The 19,109-nt window shown below is 46.2% G+C and overlaps 1 protein-coding gene and 1 pseudogene across 3 annotated transcripts in view; both read left to right on the forward strand.

The window, feature by feature from the left end:
• CRTAP (cartilage associated protein) overlaps positions 1-19,109 on the forward strand; it is a 50,057-nt gene that overhangs the window by 1,635 nt on the left and 29,313 nt on the right. For 2 of the 3 annotated variants that reach the window (XM_086365690.1, XM_086365692.1), the window contains exon 2: positions 11,212-11,298. Coding sequence is in view for 1 of the 3 variants with exons in the window: in XM_086365689.1 (XP_086221815.1) it covers positions 14,990-15,460 (471 nt within the window). In the remaining 2 variants the exon portion in view is untranslated. Of the gene's footprint in view, positions 1-11,211; positions 11,299-14,973; positions 15,461-19,109 lie in introns of those variants that run through there. The other variant, XM_086365689.1, reaches the window with a different exon arrangement.
• Positions 7,674-8,930, forward strand: LOC147347987 (sorting nexin-5 pseudogene; annotated as a pseudogene).

Below are 19,109 nucleotides of genomic sequence, written 5' to 3' on the forward strand. Positions count from 1 at the left end.
GTTGCCAAAACTCTCTGCAAATCCCCCCTTTGCATCACTGCACTTTAATCAACTTTAATCAAAACTGAGTCTCAGAGGAAGGTGCCTTTAGGGAAATCGCTTTCAAATATATATATGTATATATATTTTCCAGCTTTATTGAGTTACGATTAACATTCTACTGTTGTGGAATCCGGAATCACAAAACACAAGACGATGTGGAGTACCGTTTATTACTGCCAGCAGGTCCAAGGGAATCAGTTCCCAACAAGGACTTCGATGGTTCCCAGAGGCCGGGTTTTATAACCATCTCCCCCCCCCCCAACCCCCACCGTGAGTGGTTACATGTTAGCAACCTCTTTGTTGTATAGGACTGAGTTTTACAACAAGTAGGTGCTAGGAGAACAAACAATTAAGGTTAAATGTGGGGAACAATGCTTATACATCAAGGGGGGATATCTCCATGGTTAATCTAACAGGGGCAGCCTGACTTTAACTACAGTCTCCGTTTGCCATCTGTATGGAGCGAAGTCTCCAGGAGACCTGGTTTTTATTAGCAATGGTCTTCTCATTCTTGGGCAGGGTTCAGGCCCAGTTATTTACATCCTGTCTTTAAGACAGATGACAGGCTTTAAAATGGAGTCTCTCCTTCTTTCCTCACACTGGCCCCAACACTACAAAAATCACTCATGTTAAATGTATTAACTTGCTAATGGTTTAGTCGCTAAGTCATGTCCGAGTCTTTGTGACAGCAGGGACTGTAGCCCACCAGGCTTCTCTGTCCACGGGATTTCCCAGGCAAGGAAACTGGACTGGGTTGCCATTTCCCTCTCCAGGGAATCTTCCCCACCCAGGGATGGAACCCGAACCTCCTACATTGCAGGCAGATTCTTTAACACTGAGCCCACTGCTGCTACTGCTGCTAAGTCGCTTCAGTCGTTTCCGACTCTGTGCAACCCCATAGATGGCAGCCCACCAGGCTCCCCCATCCCTGGGATTCTCCAGGCAAGAATACTGGAGTGGGTTGCCATTTCCTTCTCCGAACCACTAGGGAAGCCCATATTGTTAACTTGAGACTTGAGGTTAACAATAACAGTATAGGGTTAGCGAATTCCCTGGTGGTCCCAGGATTCGATCCCTGGTAGGGGAACTAAGACCCCACAAGCCAAACTGCGAGCACCCCCCCCCACCAAAATTATGGTTTATTGATAGACTCCTTGACTAAACTTTAATTAGGCTTCTCTGACTAGAGACTCTTCTAGACTCTTCTAGACCTGGATCTTGGCCTTCTGTGCCTGACCTGTCCTTGCCTGCCCAGAATTGTCCAGTCTTAGCAAATTAGCAAAAAAAAAAAAAAATTCTTAGCAAAGAATCCTGCTAAATCAGTTTGGGAATAATCCCCCAGTTCTTGGTATCTGATCAAGTTCCTCATCCCCACCCCACCTCTCTTGACATCTAACTCTTTGACCTACCCTTCCTGGAGAAGGAAATGGCAACCCACTCCAGTATTCTTGCCTGGAGAATCCCATGGACGGAGGAGCCTGGTGGGCTACAGTCTACAGGGTCGCAAAGAGTTGAACACGACTGAGCGACTTCACTAGCAAAAATCCCTTGAGACCTCCTCTTACAATTTTCCATCCACAAGCCCCTAACTCTGCTGGCTATAAATCCTCAGCTCTCTTTGCTGTAGTTAGAATTGAGACCCATCCCTCTCCACCTGTGGCAGTAGAATTGACTGTTATGACAAAAATCTTGAAGAAAATCTTCCTTACCACTTTAGCAAGTATACAATTTTTTTTCTTTAGCACTATTTTTTTTACAATTTGCAGACCTTTTTCAAACTTAGTCTGGTTTTTAACAATGAGAGTGATGGTTATCAAAGACAAAATTAGTGGTTACAGGTAGTAACCACTGGTAGTAACAGGTAGTAACCACTGGTAGTCCAGTGGCTAAGACTCTGAGTTTCCAATGCAGGGGGCCAGGGTTCGATCCCTGGTCAGGGAACTAGTTCCCACAGCAGTACATGCTGCAACTAAGAGCTTACATGCCACAACTAAAACCCAGCACAGCCAAATAAATAAATAAAGTAGTAATAATAAAGAATAATAATTACTTATGAGAGTGAGGGCCTGAAATGGGGGGAAGGGCCCCCGAAATTTTGTTTCTTGAACTAGAGGGTGGTTACAGGAGTACTCGCCACCTAGTCATTCATTTGTTTTGTGTCACTTCCTGTATCTTTTTTTTTTGACCTCGCCTCACAGCATGTGGGGTCTTAGTTCCCCAATGAGGGATTGAACCCATGCCCCCTGCAGTGGAAACACAGAGTCCTAACTACTGGACTGCTAGGGAATTCCCTGTAATTGTTTTTAAAATTAGTTTAAAAGTTATTTGGGGGGCTTCCCTGGTGGCTCAGTGATAACAAATCCACCTGATAATAGAGGAGACATGGGTTTCATCCCTTTTCTGGGAAGAGTGCACATGCTGCAGAGCAATTAAGCCTGTGCACAGCATCTGAGCCCATGTTGTAGGACCTGCGTGCTGCAAGTACTGGAGCTCGTGTGCCTAACGCCTGTGCTCCGCAACAAGAGTAGCCACTGTAATGGGAAGCCCGTGAACCGCAACTACAGAGTAGCCCCGACTCTCTGCAGCTAGAGAAAGCCCACCCAGCAACGAAGACCCAGCACATAAAGAAACCTAAAAAAAAAAAAAAGATGAGGGGGATTTCCCTGGCAGTCCAGTGGTAGAACTCCATACTTTCACTGCAGGGGGGGAGGGTTCAATCCTTCATCTGGTCTAAGAACTAAGACCCCACAAGCCTTGAGGCATGGCCAGAAAAAAAAGATATGAGATTCAAATGTTAGCATCCATGAATAAGGTTGTATTAGACTACCACCCCTCTGACCCACTATGTCCTGCATGTGACTGCTTTGGGATTACAATGGCAGTTGAGCAGCTGAAACAGAGACTTTGCTGTTGTTGGCGTTCAGTCCCTAAGTTGTGTCTGACTCTTTGCAATGCCATAGACTGAGCACGTTAGACTCCTCTGTCCTCCAATATCTACCGGAATCTGCTCAAGTTCATGGCCACTGAGTCAGGGATGCTATCCAGCCATCTCATCCTCTGCCTCCCTTGTCTCCTTTTGCCTTCAGTCTTTCCTAGGATCAGAGTCTTTTCCAGTGAATCAACTTTTGCATCAGGTGCCCAAAGTACTGGAGTTTCAGCTTCAGCATCTATCCTTCCAATGAATATTCAGAGTTAATTTTCTTAAGGACTGACTGGCTTGATCTCCCTACCGTCCAAGGGACTCTCAAGAGTCTTCTTCGGCACTCAGCTTTCTTGATGGTCCAACTCTCACATCCATACATGACTATTAGACAAAACATAGCTTTGTACAGACTTTTGTTGGCAAAGTGACGTCTCTGCATTTTAATTCGCTGGCTAGGTTTGTCATAGCTTTCCTTTATGAGCCACAAAACCTAAAATGGATCGTATCTGACCCTTTACAGTAGAAGCTTGCCCAGAGAGTATAGATAGAAGTTTGTTTCTGAGATTTTAGCGCCAGACTCTGTGTTATAGTTGAACTGGAAGTGATAATAGCTGTGGTTGTGCTAAAGGCTTTACCAGCAGTGAGTCAGTCTGCATCACACCTAGTTTCATGTTATTATCCACATTTCACGAATGAGGGAACCGAGTCACAGAGGAGGTGCCTGTCAGTAGCCACAGAGCCAGGAAGTGATAGGACCTCTAGTGTCATTGCCTGACTTTAAACCTCAAGTTTTTTATCTTTATTTTTGTATTGAGGTATGGTTGATTTACAATGTTATGTTATTAGTAGTTTCTAGAGTATAGCAAAGTGATTCCAGTTTATTCATATACATATATATGTATATACTTATACATATGGTTAATTAGAGCCCGGGTTATTTTCACAAGGACATGATGCTTCTGTGCCTGCTCTATTTATAGTTCCTGTCTGAGTGTGCACACATAGTAGGTGCTGCTGTGCTGTGCAATGCTCAGTTGTGTCTGACTCTGTGACCCTGTGGACCATACCCCACCAGGCTCCTCTGTCCATGGAATTTTCCAGTCCAGATTGCTGGAGTGGGTTGCCATTTCCTTCTCCAGGGGATCTTCCCAACCCAGGGTGAAACCCACATTTCTTGTGTCTTCTGCATTGGCAGGCAGATTCTTGACCACTGTGCCACCTGGGAAGCCTTATATGTATGTATCATATATATAATTATACATTAAAATAAATATATATTTATTACATGTATATATATAATTATACATAATATACATATTATTACATGTATAGGATGAAAGAAAACTATGGAGCAAATGAGGCAGAATGTTAACAATCGATGAATTGGGCAAAGGGCATATAGAAATTTTTATTGAATGAAATGAAAAGGTTATTTAAAAAATATAAAATAAAGCCTCCTGTCTACAGATTCAGACAGTTGTGCTGTGTAGCAATCCCTCATGCTTCTCACAAGTCCTTAAATTTTCTGATGAAGAAAGTCACAAGACTATCCTGGGGTTAAATTGTGCAGCCAACTAATGGGTATGATTATGAAACAATCAGTTCAGTTCAGTCTCTCAGTCGTGTCCAACTCTTTGTGACCCCATGAACTGCAGGACACCAGGCTTCCCTGTCCATCACCAACTCCCGGAGCTTGCTCAAACTCATGTATATCGAGTCAGTGATGCCATCCAACCATCACATCCTCTGTCATCCCCTTCTCCTCCTGCCTTCAATCCCTCCCAGCATCAGGGTCTTTTCCAACGAGTCAGATCTTTGCATCAGGTGGCCAAAGTATTGGAGTTTCAGCTTCAGCATCAGTCCTTCCAATGTATATTCAGGACTGATTTCCTTTAGGATCGACTGGTTTGATTTCCTTGCAGTCCAAGGGACTCTCAAGAGTCTTCTCCAACACCACAGTTCAGAAGCATCAATTCTTTGGCACTCAGCTTTCTTTATGGTCCAACTCTCGCATCCATCCATGACTACTGGAAAAACCATAGGTTTGACTAGATAGACCTTTGTTGGCAAAGTAATGTCTCTGCTTTTTAATATGCTGTCTAGGTTTGTTATAGCTTTTCTTCCAAGGAGCAAGCATATTTTAATTTCATGGCTGTAGTTACCATCTGCAGTGGTTTTGGAGCCCCCAAAATAAAGTCTTTCACTGTTTCCATTGTTTCCCCATCTATTTGCAATAAAAAGATGAAACTGTGAAATCATCAGCTTGCAGTTTCCTCACAGTCTCAATAAAAGTTGGCAGCTGTGCCCCAGGACTGGTCCACCTTTCATGACTCTTGTGAGGTTAGGATGGCTGCATGTCCTCAAACTCCCTTTCAGGAGTCTAAAACCAAAATATCTAAAAGCAAAAATACCCCAAGTGAGGCCCTTCTTAATGGGGGAGGGGGATGGGAGGCGGAATGATTTTGTTTTCAACACACACACTCTCTTTTGAGACTTTCCCAGCGGTCCAGTGGTTAGACTTCATACTTCCACTGCGGTGGCCTAGGGTTTGATCCCTGGTCATGACACTAAGCTCCCACATGCTGCATAGTTCGACCCAAGAAAGAAAGAAAAAATGATCAGAAAGTCTAGCCACAGAAGGGCCAAGGTCCCATGGGGTAACAGTAGATCATATATTGCATTGGGACATTCTTTAGGCAGGTAGGTTCTTTCAGTTTGCAACATCTTCTCGTCTGCTGCACCTTTGCCATGGCCTGCAGGCACCAGCAGAAGAGAAAGTTTCTAACTTCTGGGGCAGAGAGTATCGATGCTAATTTGATTACAACCTCTCTGACTGCTATATCAAACACATTGATGTGACCCATGAGATCCCCTAGTTCCCTGTCTCCAGAGCCCTCAGCTGCCTGCTCCATCCAGCTAGCCTGGCTGCACATCTATCGCCCCAAACCAACCACCTGGAGTTTCTGCTCCTCCAGATACCTGTGCGCTCATTGGAACAGAGCACCACACTTCCTCTGTTGTTGCCAGAGGCTGGGTGGTGCAACCCAGAGGGGCAGGCAAGTTCACTCTCTCATGGAGAACCACAGTGCAGTGGGGATCAGAGCGGGGAATGAGCCAGTAAATAAATGTCCTCCTCGCCCTTCTTCGCTCAGATCAACTGTTTCAAGGAGTGGTTTCTCTGTATAGCTTGTCCAGAGACATTCCACATGGTCTAGTGGGCGCACCTGCCAAGGCCCACGTGTCTTCAAGCTGTTCTGAAGTTGTAGCCAGTGTGGGACCATGTTCCTTTGCATCTTTGTGTTGCATCTCAGGGGCCCAGGTGCCTCTAGTGGTAAAGAACTGGCCTGCTACTGCAGGAGATGTAACAAATGCAGGTTCCATCCCTGGGTCAGGAAGATCCCCTGGAGGAGGGCATGGCAATCCATTCCAGTATTCTTGCCTGGAGAATCCCATGGACAGAGGAGCCTGGCGGGCTATGGTTCATAGGGTCATGAAGAATCGGACATGACTGAAGCGACTTAGCACACACACACACACACACTTTACATTTCATCTTTTCTTTCCTTTTCCTTTCCTTTCCTCTCTCCCAGTCATGCATTCTACCTTCCACATAAAGTCTGAGCACTTAGTTCTTGCCTCAGTCTCTGTTTTCTAGCCCACCTAGCATGAGACCATTATTTGTTGAATACGAAGAAACTGCTCTGCAGCCTACTATTTAAGCTTTCTCTATCGGTGGGTTCTGGGGATGTCCTCTTAGATTTTGCTTTTAGGATCACAGGTCACAATTCATTCCCAATTCAAATCCCAGATTTAATGCCTCTTTCGGAATGAAGTAATTAGTGCTTGCACTAGCTGGAAGAGTTCTTTTTCTTCCTACATACATCTGACTTATGACATTTATCTTTATCTGTTATGGCTCTTTATGTTCTGTGTCTTAACTCAGACCCTCATCTTCTTTTAATTATGAATGAATTAACTATTTTTGGTCACACTGTGAGGCTTGTAGGATCTTAGTTCTCCGACCAGAGACTGAACCTGGGGTCCCCAACCGTAGAAACGCAAAGTCTTAACCGCTGGACCACCAAGGAATTCCCACGCGTTCATCTTTCTTATAGGATCACATTTTGGGGTCTTTATGCTGTTTTTTGGCCTCCAGTCCCATCACCTCTCTTCTCCTTTGTAACTGTTATTTCTTTTGCCAAGAATCTTCTTCCTTTTTCCCTTCTTGCCTCCAGCAGTCTTCTGTTCCTTTTGTTCAGGTCCTTCAAGACTTAGAGAATGACCTCTTGCAAGAAACTTGCCCAGACTCACCTTCAGACTAGGTTAGTGCTACAGACTGAAGGTTTGTGCCCCTCCCCAAATTTATATGTTGAAACCTAATCCTCAAAGTGATGGTATTTGGAAATGAGGTCTTTGAAGTCTTCGGAGTGATTAGCTCATAAGGATGGGGCCTTCATGGATGGGATTAGTGCCCTTGAAAAGGAGACCCCCAGGGACTTCTCTGATGGGCTGCCTTTCAGTCCAGAGACCACACGTTCAGTCCCAGGTTGGGGAACTAAGATCCCACATGCCATGAGGTATGGCCAAACGTTTATTAAAAGAGAAAGAGTACAGTGCTTAGGACCAGGTGCTTTCACTGCAGTGGCCCAGGGTTCAATCCCTGGTCAGGCAACTAAGATCCAGCAAGCCATGCAGCCAAATTAAAAAAAGATTGACATATCTGACGCACTCAGTGAGAGAGACAAAGTCAAATTTACAGTGCACACCAAGACCACACTGCCCACATTTCACAGCCCAGAGTTTTCTGTTACAAGGCAACATGAAGACTTTGTGTGGCTACATGACACTCTTATTGAAACTACAGACTATGCTGGGCTTATTATCCCGCCAGCGCCGACCAAGCCCGACTTCGATGGCCCTCGAGAGAAGATGCAGAAGCTGGGAGAGGGTGAAGGGTCAATGACAAAAGAAGAATTTGCCAAGATGAAGCAAGAGCTAGAAGCGGAGTACCTTGCTGTCTTCAAGAAGACGGTGTCTTCGCACGAAGTCTTTCTCCAGCGGTTCTCCTCCCACCCTGTTCTCAGTAAAGACCGCACCTTCCACGTGTTTTTGGAATATGATCAAGATCTAAGTGTCAGGCGGAAAAGTACTAAAGAGATGTTTGGTGGCTTTTTTAAAAGTGTGGTGAAAAGTGCTGATGAAGTTCTTTTTTCAGGAGTTAAGGAGGTAGATGACTTTTTTGAGCAAGAGAAGACTTTCCTCATCAACTATTACAACAGGATCAAGGATTCCTGTGCAAAGGCTGACAGGATGACCAGATCTCATAAAAATGTCGCAGATGATTATATCCACACTGCAGCCTGCTTGCATAGCCTGGCTTTAGAGGAGCCTACAATCATCAAGAAGTACCTCTTGAAGGTGGCTGAGCTGTTTGAAAAACTTAGGAAAGTGGATAGTCGAGTCTCCTCAGATGAAGACTTAAAGCTGACGGAGCTCCTGCGATACTACATGCTCAACATAGAGGCTGCCAAGGATCTCTTATACCGATGCACCAAAGCCCTCATTGACTATGAGAATTCAAATAAAGCGTTGGATAAGGCCCGGTTAAAGAGCAAAGATGTCAAGCTGGCCGAGGCACAGCAGCAGGAATGCTGCCAGAAGTTTGAACAACTCTCTGAATCTGCAAAAGATGAGCTGATCAATTTCAAACGGAAGAGAGTGGCAGCGTTCAGGAAGAATCTAATTGAAAATGTCTGAACTGGAAATAAAGCATGCCAGGAACAATGTGTCCCTCCTGCAAAGCTGCATCGACCTGTTCAAGAACAACTGAGTGAAGGACTGAATGTGAAGAAAGCCCGCATCACTTGCGCTTAAATCATTACCACAGAAGATTGATTTGATTTATCTTGACTTCAGTTTAAAATTATGTGAATACATATTTTGATTTCTAAAGATCTTAACACTTAACCATGTTGGTTTAAAAATATTTCTATTGCATGCTCCTTGGACATAACTAATCTTGATGCAGTTAATACCTCAGTGGGTAGAATCTTAAGTACTGGGTTCTCCTCTAATTTGTAGTAATGAAGAAGGGGTTCTGGAGCGAGTGTAATCAGCAGGGGCCCTGCACATGTCATCTCCAGTTTCATGTGCTCGGGTCCCTGTAATTTAGGGTAGGTGCCTGTTAATAGCAGATGAGTCAGCTACTTGTTGCAGGTGACAGACATTCCATCCCTTTGTCAAGTGATTTTCCCCTTTCTTACTCTCACAGATCGGTAGTCACCTTCAGTTGTTTGTACTATAACAAGAGCAAGAAAAATATCATATCTTTATATATACCCTTTGCAACTCCATGTTTGTAGCTGGGATACAAATATTTGTGGGGAGAGGCTTATCCTGAAGGTATAAGAACAACTAATGTGAGCCCCTCCCTTCCTGGTGGGGGCACAGTATGTGTGTGCTTGGACTTTTTATAAAGCATCCAATAAAATAATCCATGCTCAAAAAAAAAAAGAGACTCCTTGAGGACTTAGGTCTGCCCCAGGTGTGGAGGTGGCACAGTGCTTGGATTTCAGGGACCCTGGCACGTATGTGTACCCATGACTGATTCATGCTGCTGTATGGCAGAAACCAACACAATATTGTAAATCAATTATCTTTCAATTAAAAATTGATATTTTTTTTTTTAAAGAGTGAGAGACACCAGAATGTTCCCTTGCCCCTTCCATCCATGAACCAGAGAGCAGGTTCTCTGACACCACACCTGGCAACACCTTGATCTTGGGTCTCTCAGCCTCCAGACCACGAGAAATAAATTTCAGTCTATGAGCCATCCACTGGGCCTGTGATAGCAGCCGGAAGTCACTAAGGTAGTTGCCCAACCCTCTTTGGGGTCCACATAACACTCTCTCCAGCTCTAATGGTGGGTAATTAAAGGTTTGCTTATCTGTCTTCTCAAGACTTTGAGGGAACGAGTTGATATTTCTTTAATACAGTGCCTGTCACACAATAGTTGACTATAGGTTAATGGAACACATGCAAAAAAATACAGATGTCTTATCTCTACTGAACTGGAAGTTCCTTGTAGTCAAGGATGTATGTCTGATTCATCTTTGCATTCCGTGCCAAGGGCAGGACCTGGTCTAAGGTAGGTGCTGAACAGTGTAGTGAAAGAATGAATAAATTCACGATACTAAAGAGAATTTGTCGTTTAAGTCACCTGAGGGGCCTTCCACCTTATAGGAAATCATGATCCAAAAGTTTTGTTTATGGTTCCTTTTTCATTCCAGTTTTATCTTGTATGTTTGTATGTTGTTGTTCAGCCTCTCAGTTGTGTCTGACTCTTTGCGACCCCATGGACTGCAGCACACCAGACTTCCTTATCCTTTCCCCCAGAGTTTGCTTAAACTCTTGTCCATTGAATTGGTGATGTTACCTAACCATCTCATCCTCTGTTGCCCCCTTCTTCTCCAGCCCTCAATCTTTCTCAGCATTAGGGTCTTTTCCAATGAGTCGACTCTTTGCATCAGGTGGCCAAAGTATTGGAGCTTCAGGTTCAGCATCAGTCCTTCCAATGCATAGTCAGGGTTGATTTACTTTAGGATGGACTGGTTTGATCTTTGCCATCCAAGGGACTCTCAAGAGTCTTCTCTAGCACCACAGTTCAAAGTACCCTGATAGCTCAGTTGGTAAAGAATCTGCCTGCAATGCAGGAGACCCCAGTTCGATCTGCTGGAGAAGGGATAGGCTACCCAGTCCAGTGTTCTTGGGCTTCCCTGTGGCTCAGCTGGTAAAGAATCCGCCTGCAATGCGGGAGACCTGGGTTCGATCCCTGGGTTGGGAAGATCCCCTGGAGAAGGGAAAGGCTACCCACTCTAGTATCCAGGCCTGAAGAATTCCATGGACTGTATAGTACATGGGATGGCAGAGTTGGACACTACTGAGCAACTTTCACTTTCAACCTTCTTTATGGTCTAACGCTCACATCCGTACATGACTACTGGAAAAACCATATTTGTTTGTATGAGGTAAGACTCTATTACTTGCATTCCTAAATAATATTTTGTGTACTTTGGCATACTTTTAAACTTTAGACAAGTGGAATCATTCTTTTTAAGGCTAAACTGTGTTGTTATGTATAGCTGTAATTCTTTTATTATTCCCTGCTGTAAAATCTTCTCTCTAAAAAAACAAACAAAAAAATCCACTTTTGTTTTTACATGGTTATTTCTGCTTTCTGCTATTAGGAACTGTGCTGCTGTATCATACCGAAAACACTTATTAAATACAAAAGAAAAAAATGAAGTGGAGAAAATGGATACAACCTTAACAAGGTAATCACAATTAATATCAGTGATAAGGGGCTGACAGTGGGCTCCTCCAGTGACGTCTGAGAAGGACTGTATTCTAGTCCAGCAGTCCCCAACCTTTTTGGCACCAGGGACCAGTTTCATGGAAGCCAGTTTTTCCAGGGACTGGGGCGTGGGAGGGTGTGTGGGGGGAACGGTTTTGGGATGATTCAAGTGCCGTTACATTTACTTTATCTCTATTATTATTACATTGTGATAGACAATGAAATAATTCTACAGCTCACCATAATGCCGAATCAGTGGGAGCCCTGAGCTTGTTTTCCTGCAGCTAGACAGTCCCATCTGGGGTGATGGGATAGCGATGGGGAGCGGCTACAAATACAGATGAAGCTTCATTCACCTCCTGTTGTGGCCCGGTTCCTAACAGACCACAGACCAATATCAGTTTGTTGCCTGGCCTCTGGGGACCCCTGTTCTAGTCCAGAGACCTTAATCTGAATCTAATCATGAAGAAACAGCAGAGAAACCTCAATGGAGGACTTTTTATAAAATAACTGGCCTGTATTCTTAAAAATAATTCTATTTCTTTTCAGCTGTGCTAGGTCTTCCACGCTGTGCAGGCTTTTCTTGTCTCAGAGGCTACTCTCTAGTTGCAGTGTTCAGGCTTTCGTTGCACAGCATGGGCTGTAGGCGGCCCGTGGGCTCAACAGCTGCAGCTCTGGGATTCTAGAGCACAGGCTCTGTAGTTGTGGTGCATGGGCTTAGTTGCTCTGAGGCATGTGGGATCTTCTGGGACCAGGAATCGAACCCATGTCTCTTGCATTGGCAGGCGGATTCTTTACCACTGAGCCCCCAGGGAAGACCCCTGTATTCTTTTTTGGAACTAGACTGGAACAGTTTTAGGTTTGCAGCAACGCTGAATGAACAGCACAGAGGTTTCCCATTCCCACGTAGGTTTACCACTACGTACACACCGCCTCTCCCGCTATCAGAATCCCACACCAGATGGGTCGCCTGGTACAGCCAGTGAAGCTGCTTTCATTCAATATGATCACCCAAAGCCCATGACTTCCATTAGGGCTCACTCTTGATACTGCATATTCTCTGGGTTTTGAGAAATGTATCATGATATCCATCCACCATTATAGTATCACACAGAAGAGTTTGGCTGCCCTGAAAGTCCTCTTCTGTGCCTGTTTATCCCTCTCTCCCCGTATCACTTGGCATCAGTGATCCCTTTACTGTTCTCAAAGTTTGCCTTTTCCAGAATGTCACATAGTTGGGGGAATTCCTTGATGGTCCATTGCTTGGGACTACACATTCTCACTGCTGAGGGCCCAGGTTCAGTCCCTGGTTGGGGAGCTAAGATCTCACAAGCAGTGCAGTGCAGCCAACAACAACAACAACAAAAAAAACAAATAAATAAAACCCCCAAACATAACATCATATATAGTTGGAATCATACAGTATATAGTCTTTCATATATAACCTTCTTTTACATAGTAAAATGTATTTAAGTTTCCTCCATGTTTTTTTGTGGTGGAATAGCTCATTTCTTTTTAGTGCCGAGTAATCCTTGGAAGAAAAGTTATGACCAACCTAGATAGCATATTGAAAAGCAGAGACATTACTTTGCCAACAAAGGTCTGTCTAGTCAAGGCTATGGTTTTTCCATTGGTCATGTATGGATGTGAGAGTTGGACTGTGAAGAAAGCTGAGCGCTGAAGAATTGATGCTTTTGAACTGTGGTGCTGGAGAAGATTCTTGCGGGTCCCCTGGACTGCAAGGAGATCCAATCAGTCCATCCTAAAGGAGACCAGTCCTGGGTGTTCATTGGAAGGACTGATGCTGAAGCTGAAACTCCAGTACTTTGGCCACCTCATGCGAAGAGTTGACTCATTGGAAAAGACTCTGATGCTGGGAGGGACTGGGGGCAGGAGGAGAAGGGGATGACAGAGGATGAGATGGCTGGATGGCATCACTGACTCGATGGACATGAGTCTGAGTGAACTCTGGGAGTTGGTGATGGACAGGGAGGCCTGGTGTGCTGCGATTCATGGGATCGCAAAGAGTTGGACACGACTGAGCGACTGAACTGAACTGAATTGAATAGGCGTGTGGTGGATCTCACTGTTGTTTTGGCCTGTACTCTAGTGTCAATAGCATAACAATAAAATCTGAAGGTTCGGATTCTAGAACATTAGATAGAAGAAACACCTAGATACAATACATGATATTGGACTGTTTCCTGCCCAGGGGAAAACGTGCTATACAAGATGTTGTTGTTGTTGTTTAGTCCAAACAACAACAGTTGGGATTGAATCCACCTCCCTTATGTCTCCTGCATTGGGAGGCAGATTTTTTTTTTTACCACTGAGCCACCAGTGCATCTCCCACAACTCCTGCGTTGCAGGCAGAGTGTTTACTGCGGAGTCACAAGGGAAGCCCGTAAAAGACATTATTAGTTGACAAAACTGGAATGGGGGATATAGATTAGTGAATTTGATCATTAATGAATTTGAGCGTTGTAGTTTCATTCCCAGGTGGGGCAGTGGTAAAGAATCAGCCTGCCGATGCAGGAGACACGGCTTCAATTCCTGGGTGGGGAAGATCCCCTGGAGAAGGAAATGGCAACCCACTCCAGTATTCTTGCCTGGAGAATCCTATGGACAGAGGAGCCTGGCAAGCTCCATGGGATTGCAAAGAGTCAAACATGACTGAGCACAACAGAGAGTTTCGGTTCCTAGGACATACATACTAAAAGATTAAAGGGTAAATGGCCTGATGTATGCAATCTTCTCTCAAATGATTAAGAAAAAGAAATATGGCATAAGTTATTCATTTGTAAATGTGTATAAAGGATATATAGGAGTTGTATGTACTATCCTTGCAATTTTTTTGTAAATTATTTAAAAATAAAAATTTAAGTAATTACAATTACAATGCTGGGACTTAATCACTGGCAGTCCACTGGTTAGGACTTGGCGCTCCCACTGCTGGGACGGGTGTGCTCTGTGGTCGTGGAACTAAGATCCCTGAAAGTCGAGTGGTGCGGCCAAAAAATTTAATAATGATAAAATAACAGTACTGCCTTTAACATTCCATCCACATCTTTTGATGCACACATACAAGCTTCTCGAGTGTATTCTGAAGCGTGGAATCTAAATCATAAGGTGTGTGCATCTTCAACTTGATTTGCTCAATAGTTTACAAAGTGCCACCGACATCCTCATTAATTTTATATATGCACTGTCTCTCTCTCTCACTGAAATGTAAGGTCGTTCGTGGACCCGCAGCATTAACCTCACTAGGGTGCTGGTTAGAACTGCAAACCCTCAGATCCCCATCTCTGCCAGATTTGGTGAAAGAGAAACTCTGGAGTCACTTGTGAATCTGCGTTTTTCAAAAGTCCTCTAAATGATTCTAAAGTCTAAGCAGCGCTGATCCATCAGGGCCGCGTCTGGCTTCCAGACCGCCTTCTCTAAAGGAGCGATCAGCGGAGCCGGGGATCAAATGTTAGACAAGCAGAAACTAGAGGGCAGCGCGCCTCCCTAGGACACCCTCTCTGTACGGGCAGCTTCGCCCGGACCCCCCGGCTGGTGGGGAGGGGCGGCCGGACGGGGCGGGCCTGAGGCTGGCGTCTCCGCCTCTTCAGCGTTCGGCTCCCTTTTCTTTTCCTTCTTTCTCCTCTCTTTCCTTCCTTCCGCCTGGAGCTATGGAGCCGGGGCGCCGGGCGGCCGCGGCGCTGCTGACGCTGCTATGCGCGGTATGCGCGCTGCACTCGGGGCGCGCCCAGTACGAGCGCTACAGCTTCCGCAGCTTCCCGCGGGACGAGCTGATGCCGCTCGAGTCGGCCTACCGGCACGCGCTGGACCAGTACAGCAGCGAGCACTGGGCGGAGAGCGTGGGCTACTTGGAGATCAGCCTGCGGCTGCACCGCCTGCTACGGGACAGCGAGGCCTTCTGCCACCGCAACTGCAGCGCGGCGCCGCAGCCCGAGCCCACCGCCGGCCTCGCGCGCTACCCGGAGTTGCGCCTCTTTGGGGGCCTGCTGCGCCGAGCGCACTGCCTCAAACGCTGCAAGCAGGGCCTGCCGGCCTTCCGCCAGTCGCAACCCAGCCGCGAAGTACTGGCGGACTTCCAGCGCCGAGAGCCCTACAAGTTCCTGCAGTTCGCCTACTTCAAGGCAAGTCCGGTCGCCCCGCCTTACGCTTAGGCCCCGCCCCGCGCCGCGGTTAGGCCCCGCCCGCCGCGGTTAGGCCCGCCCCTAGACCCCTGCCTGGTGCCTGCGTCCTGGGCCCGATCGCACCGCCCTTTCTAGACTTAATTCTTTCGCACTCAGCGTCGCTAAGGGAGACCTTCAAATCCTCTGCCTTGTATTCTATTTCATAGATAAAGATGAAAAATACTTTTCTTGAAGGGTGGTTCTGAGGCAGAGGATGTATATCTAACGACTAGCACAGTGTTATTTGAAGACAGACTTCTGTTTTTAGTAGATACCATCAAAATCCCTTTTCTCAAGTGAGTAGGGCGGGAGAGGACCTGCGGGGCCGGTCAGTCTCTTTTAAAGAGGAATTTAAAAGGGCAGGGCTCCTTGGAAGGACACTTGCCTGTCTGGAGGAGGAGAACCTGAGCGCTGTGATTCCTCAGGGCTGGCGCTCTCCGCTGGCTTTCATCTACAGTGTAACGCGGTTGTCTTCCTCCTTTTTATGACTGTTTGCATTCCGTCTGTGATTGCTGGCTAAAAATAGCCACAAATTGCAGTTGTCTACGGTCCTTACACGGGGGACCCTGAAGTTTTAAGAACGGGCTGAATTCCCTGTTAACTGGATAAAGAGGCTTTAGCTTGGCGGGTCTTCAATGGGTTTTGCCAAGAGAGCCCTCTTAAAGCTGTTTCCACTTTATTGGAAAACGATTTGGTAAACTCTGTGTCTTTGGGCTGCAAGATCTGCTTTTCATATTTCTCTGAAACGGGTCCACGTGTATGTTGCATTCGTATGGGCCATAAAATAGCACAAAACCCTAAATAGGAGAAAAACTGGGTTATTTCTATGCCTGCTACAGCTTTATATAAAGTATCAGATTTGTGAATGTTTGTCCTAGCAATTAAAAAAAAAAAAAAAAAGTTTTAAAATAGACCAGGGATGAGATTAATACATTTCCGGAACTCAGAAATGATGGCTGACTCATACCAGCACTATATTTTTACGCTGAAAAAGACTCATTTAATCCTCTTTTTTGTAGAGCTTTTGGCACATACAGTATGAGCCAAATTTGAGTCACATAATCAAGGGGGAAACGTTTTATTTTTAAACCTGGAGAATAATGGGAGCTCTGATTTCTTTAAAATACGGATGAATGTGAAACGAGGCAAAAGGGGAGGAACAGTTAATTCAGGGTGACCGGAAGGCAGGGGTTTCGTCCATCGTGGCATCCGCAAAGGCTAGGAAATTCATAACTTCTCTTCAAAACCCTTTACAGGTCTTGTGACAATCACTTACTTAAAGTCAGTAAAGGGAATTCCCCGGTGGTCAGGTGGTTAGGGCTGTAGGCTTCCACAGGGGTCTAGGGGGGTTTGGGGGAGGGAGGGGCCGAAGAGGAGGCGAGGGGGCCGGGGGCGGAGGCGGGGTGGGGGGTGGGCAGGGAGACAGTCCCACTCCAGGCCGCTAGATGGCATTCCTCAGACATCAGCACGGATATCTGGAAGGGCGGGCTCTGCCATTATCTCCAAATGACTAGGCTCGCGTATGTGGGGTAGTTTCTGCCCTGGCTGTTTGCTGCCCTTTGATTGTCAGAAATCCAGACCGTGCCAAATATTCCTTTATTTTCTCTCTCCAAACAGAATTCCCTAATTCCTGTCCCCGAGGCTCCCTCTGGATTGGCTGAAGGAGTCTCCCTCCACATGTATGGGTTCCCCCCCCCCACCCCCGCCCCCCGGCTCCCCCAGATTGTGCTGTGATTTCAGGGCATGGAGGGGCCATGACATCCATGGTGGGGGAGGGCCCTCTGCCACTCGTGTGTCCACACAGGGAGGTGTCCCTATCCCTTTCTGCGAGCCTTTTCACTCACCTCATGGCACCTCCTTCTTCCCTGAAGACTTCTGGGCTCTGCCTGCAGGTACCAAACCTGAGGATCAAGGGCCACAGACCTTGCTGCCCCTGCAGACTCCAAGGAGGGAGTTTTTTCTAGCCTAGAGGATTCCTCTTCCTCCTCTTTTTTTTTTTTTTGGCCATGTGGCATGGCATGCTGGATCTTAGTTCCCCAACCGGGGATTGAACCCATATCTCCTGCAGTGGAACCTCGGGTCCGGAACCGACAGGGAAATCCTTCCTCTGTCTTCTTCTTCCAGGCCAGTCAGCTTCTTCCTGCAGTTCCCTCTCTCAATTTCCTCTTCTTCACATACTTGCCAAGTTCTCTAAGGAGTACAAGAGCTTTGGTCATACCTCTATGTCCTGACCTCCCCTGAGGCAGTGAGACTCAGAATCAGCTGATCAGCACCAAATGGGGAGAAGACAGAGAGGGGGAAAGAGAGGGAAACATGAATTAATTTCATGAAAATATTATGTAGTCGTGATGTCCTGTCCAAGTCATTGGTACTTACCAAGTCCTGCCTTGTCCTAAGAACTCTGCCAGCTGCCAGGAATGCAGAAGACAGGATGACATAAAAGAGGCTCATGGTCCAGTGGTTAAGACTCCTCACTCCCAATATAGAGAGCCTGGGTTTGATCCCTGGTTAGGAAACTAGACCCCACATGATGCAACTAAGACCAGCACAGCCAAATTAATTAATTAAATAAATATACATACTTATATACCCTGATGAATATATACCTTGATAACTCAGCTGATAAAGAATCTGCCTGCAATGCAAGAGACCCCAGTTCGATTCCTGGGTTGGGAAGTTCCCTTGGAGAAGGGATAGGCTACCAACTCCAGTATTCTTGGGCTTCCCTGGTGGTTCAGCTGGTAAAGAATCCGCTTGCAAGGCGGGAGACCTGGGTTCGATCCCTGGGTTGGAAAGATACCCTGGAGAAGGCTACCCATTCCAGTATTCTGGCCTGGAGAATTCCATGGACTGTATAGTCCATGGGGTCGCCAGGAGTCGCACGTGACTGAGTGACTTTCACTTATACTTTCATATATATATATTTTTAAGAGTCTCTTGATTGAGGTCGTGGGGAAAGGGAGGACTCACTTTCATGTATAAGCAGGGATCTTCCTCCCAGCCCCCAAGATTCACTTCCTAGAACAGCACCTGTCCTGTAGAGGCTCTCAACAAATATTTGCTGAGTGAATGAATGAGTGAATGAGGAGGTGGTGGGGGTCCTCGGGAAGATGAAACAGAGGTTCTGTGAGAGACCTGGGAAAATACTGATCTACCTGTCAAGGTTCTGGCAGAAAATATGTGATATAGTTATACAGGGTAACTGGAGGAATACTTATGAATAAGGCAGTTACTTACAAAAGCTGGGGTGAGACCCACCTCCCAGGCCAGAAGGGGTAACGTGGATGGAGAGAGACTAGATGGAGAGACCTTCAATTAAGGGAAGGAGCCAGGACGAAAACAGCCCAGCCTTATTCTCTTCCCTTCCTTCAGTCTCCTGTTGGGCACCTGTTGGGGCTGAACCCACTGAAAGCTAGAGGGCAAGGGAGTCCACAGGGACAGCCCATACGCCAGCCTCCTGGGCAGGGCAGGGTGGAGACGGCAGAGTAGATCGGGGCAGGCACAGAGGGTACATCGGCTCACCCATAGGAATGAACGCTCATGCCTTGTGGCTGGACCAGGTATGCTGGGCCTTGGAAATCACTGAGCCCTTAGCTGGAAACACTGTGTA

This window comes from Bos grunniens, chromosome 22, assembly GCF_055505025.1.
Source record: "Bos grunniens cultivar Pamir isolate PY7600 chromosome 22, Bosgru_T2T1.0, whole genome shotgun sequence".
In the NCBI taxonomy this organism is placed as follows: Eukaryota; Metazoa; Chordata; class Mammalia; order Artiodactyla; family Bovidae; genus Bos; species Bos grunniens.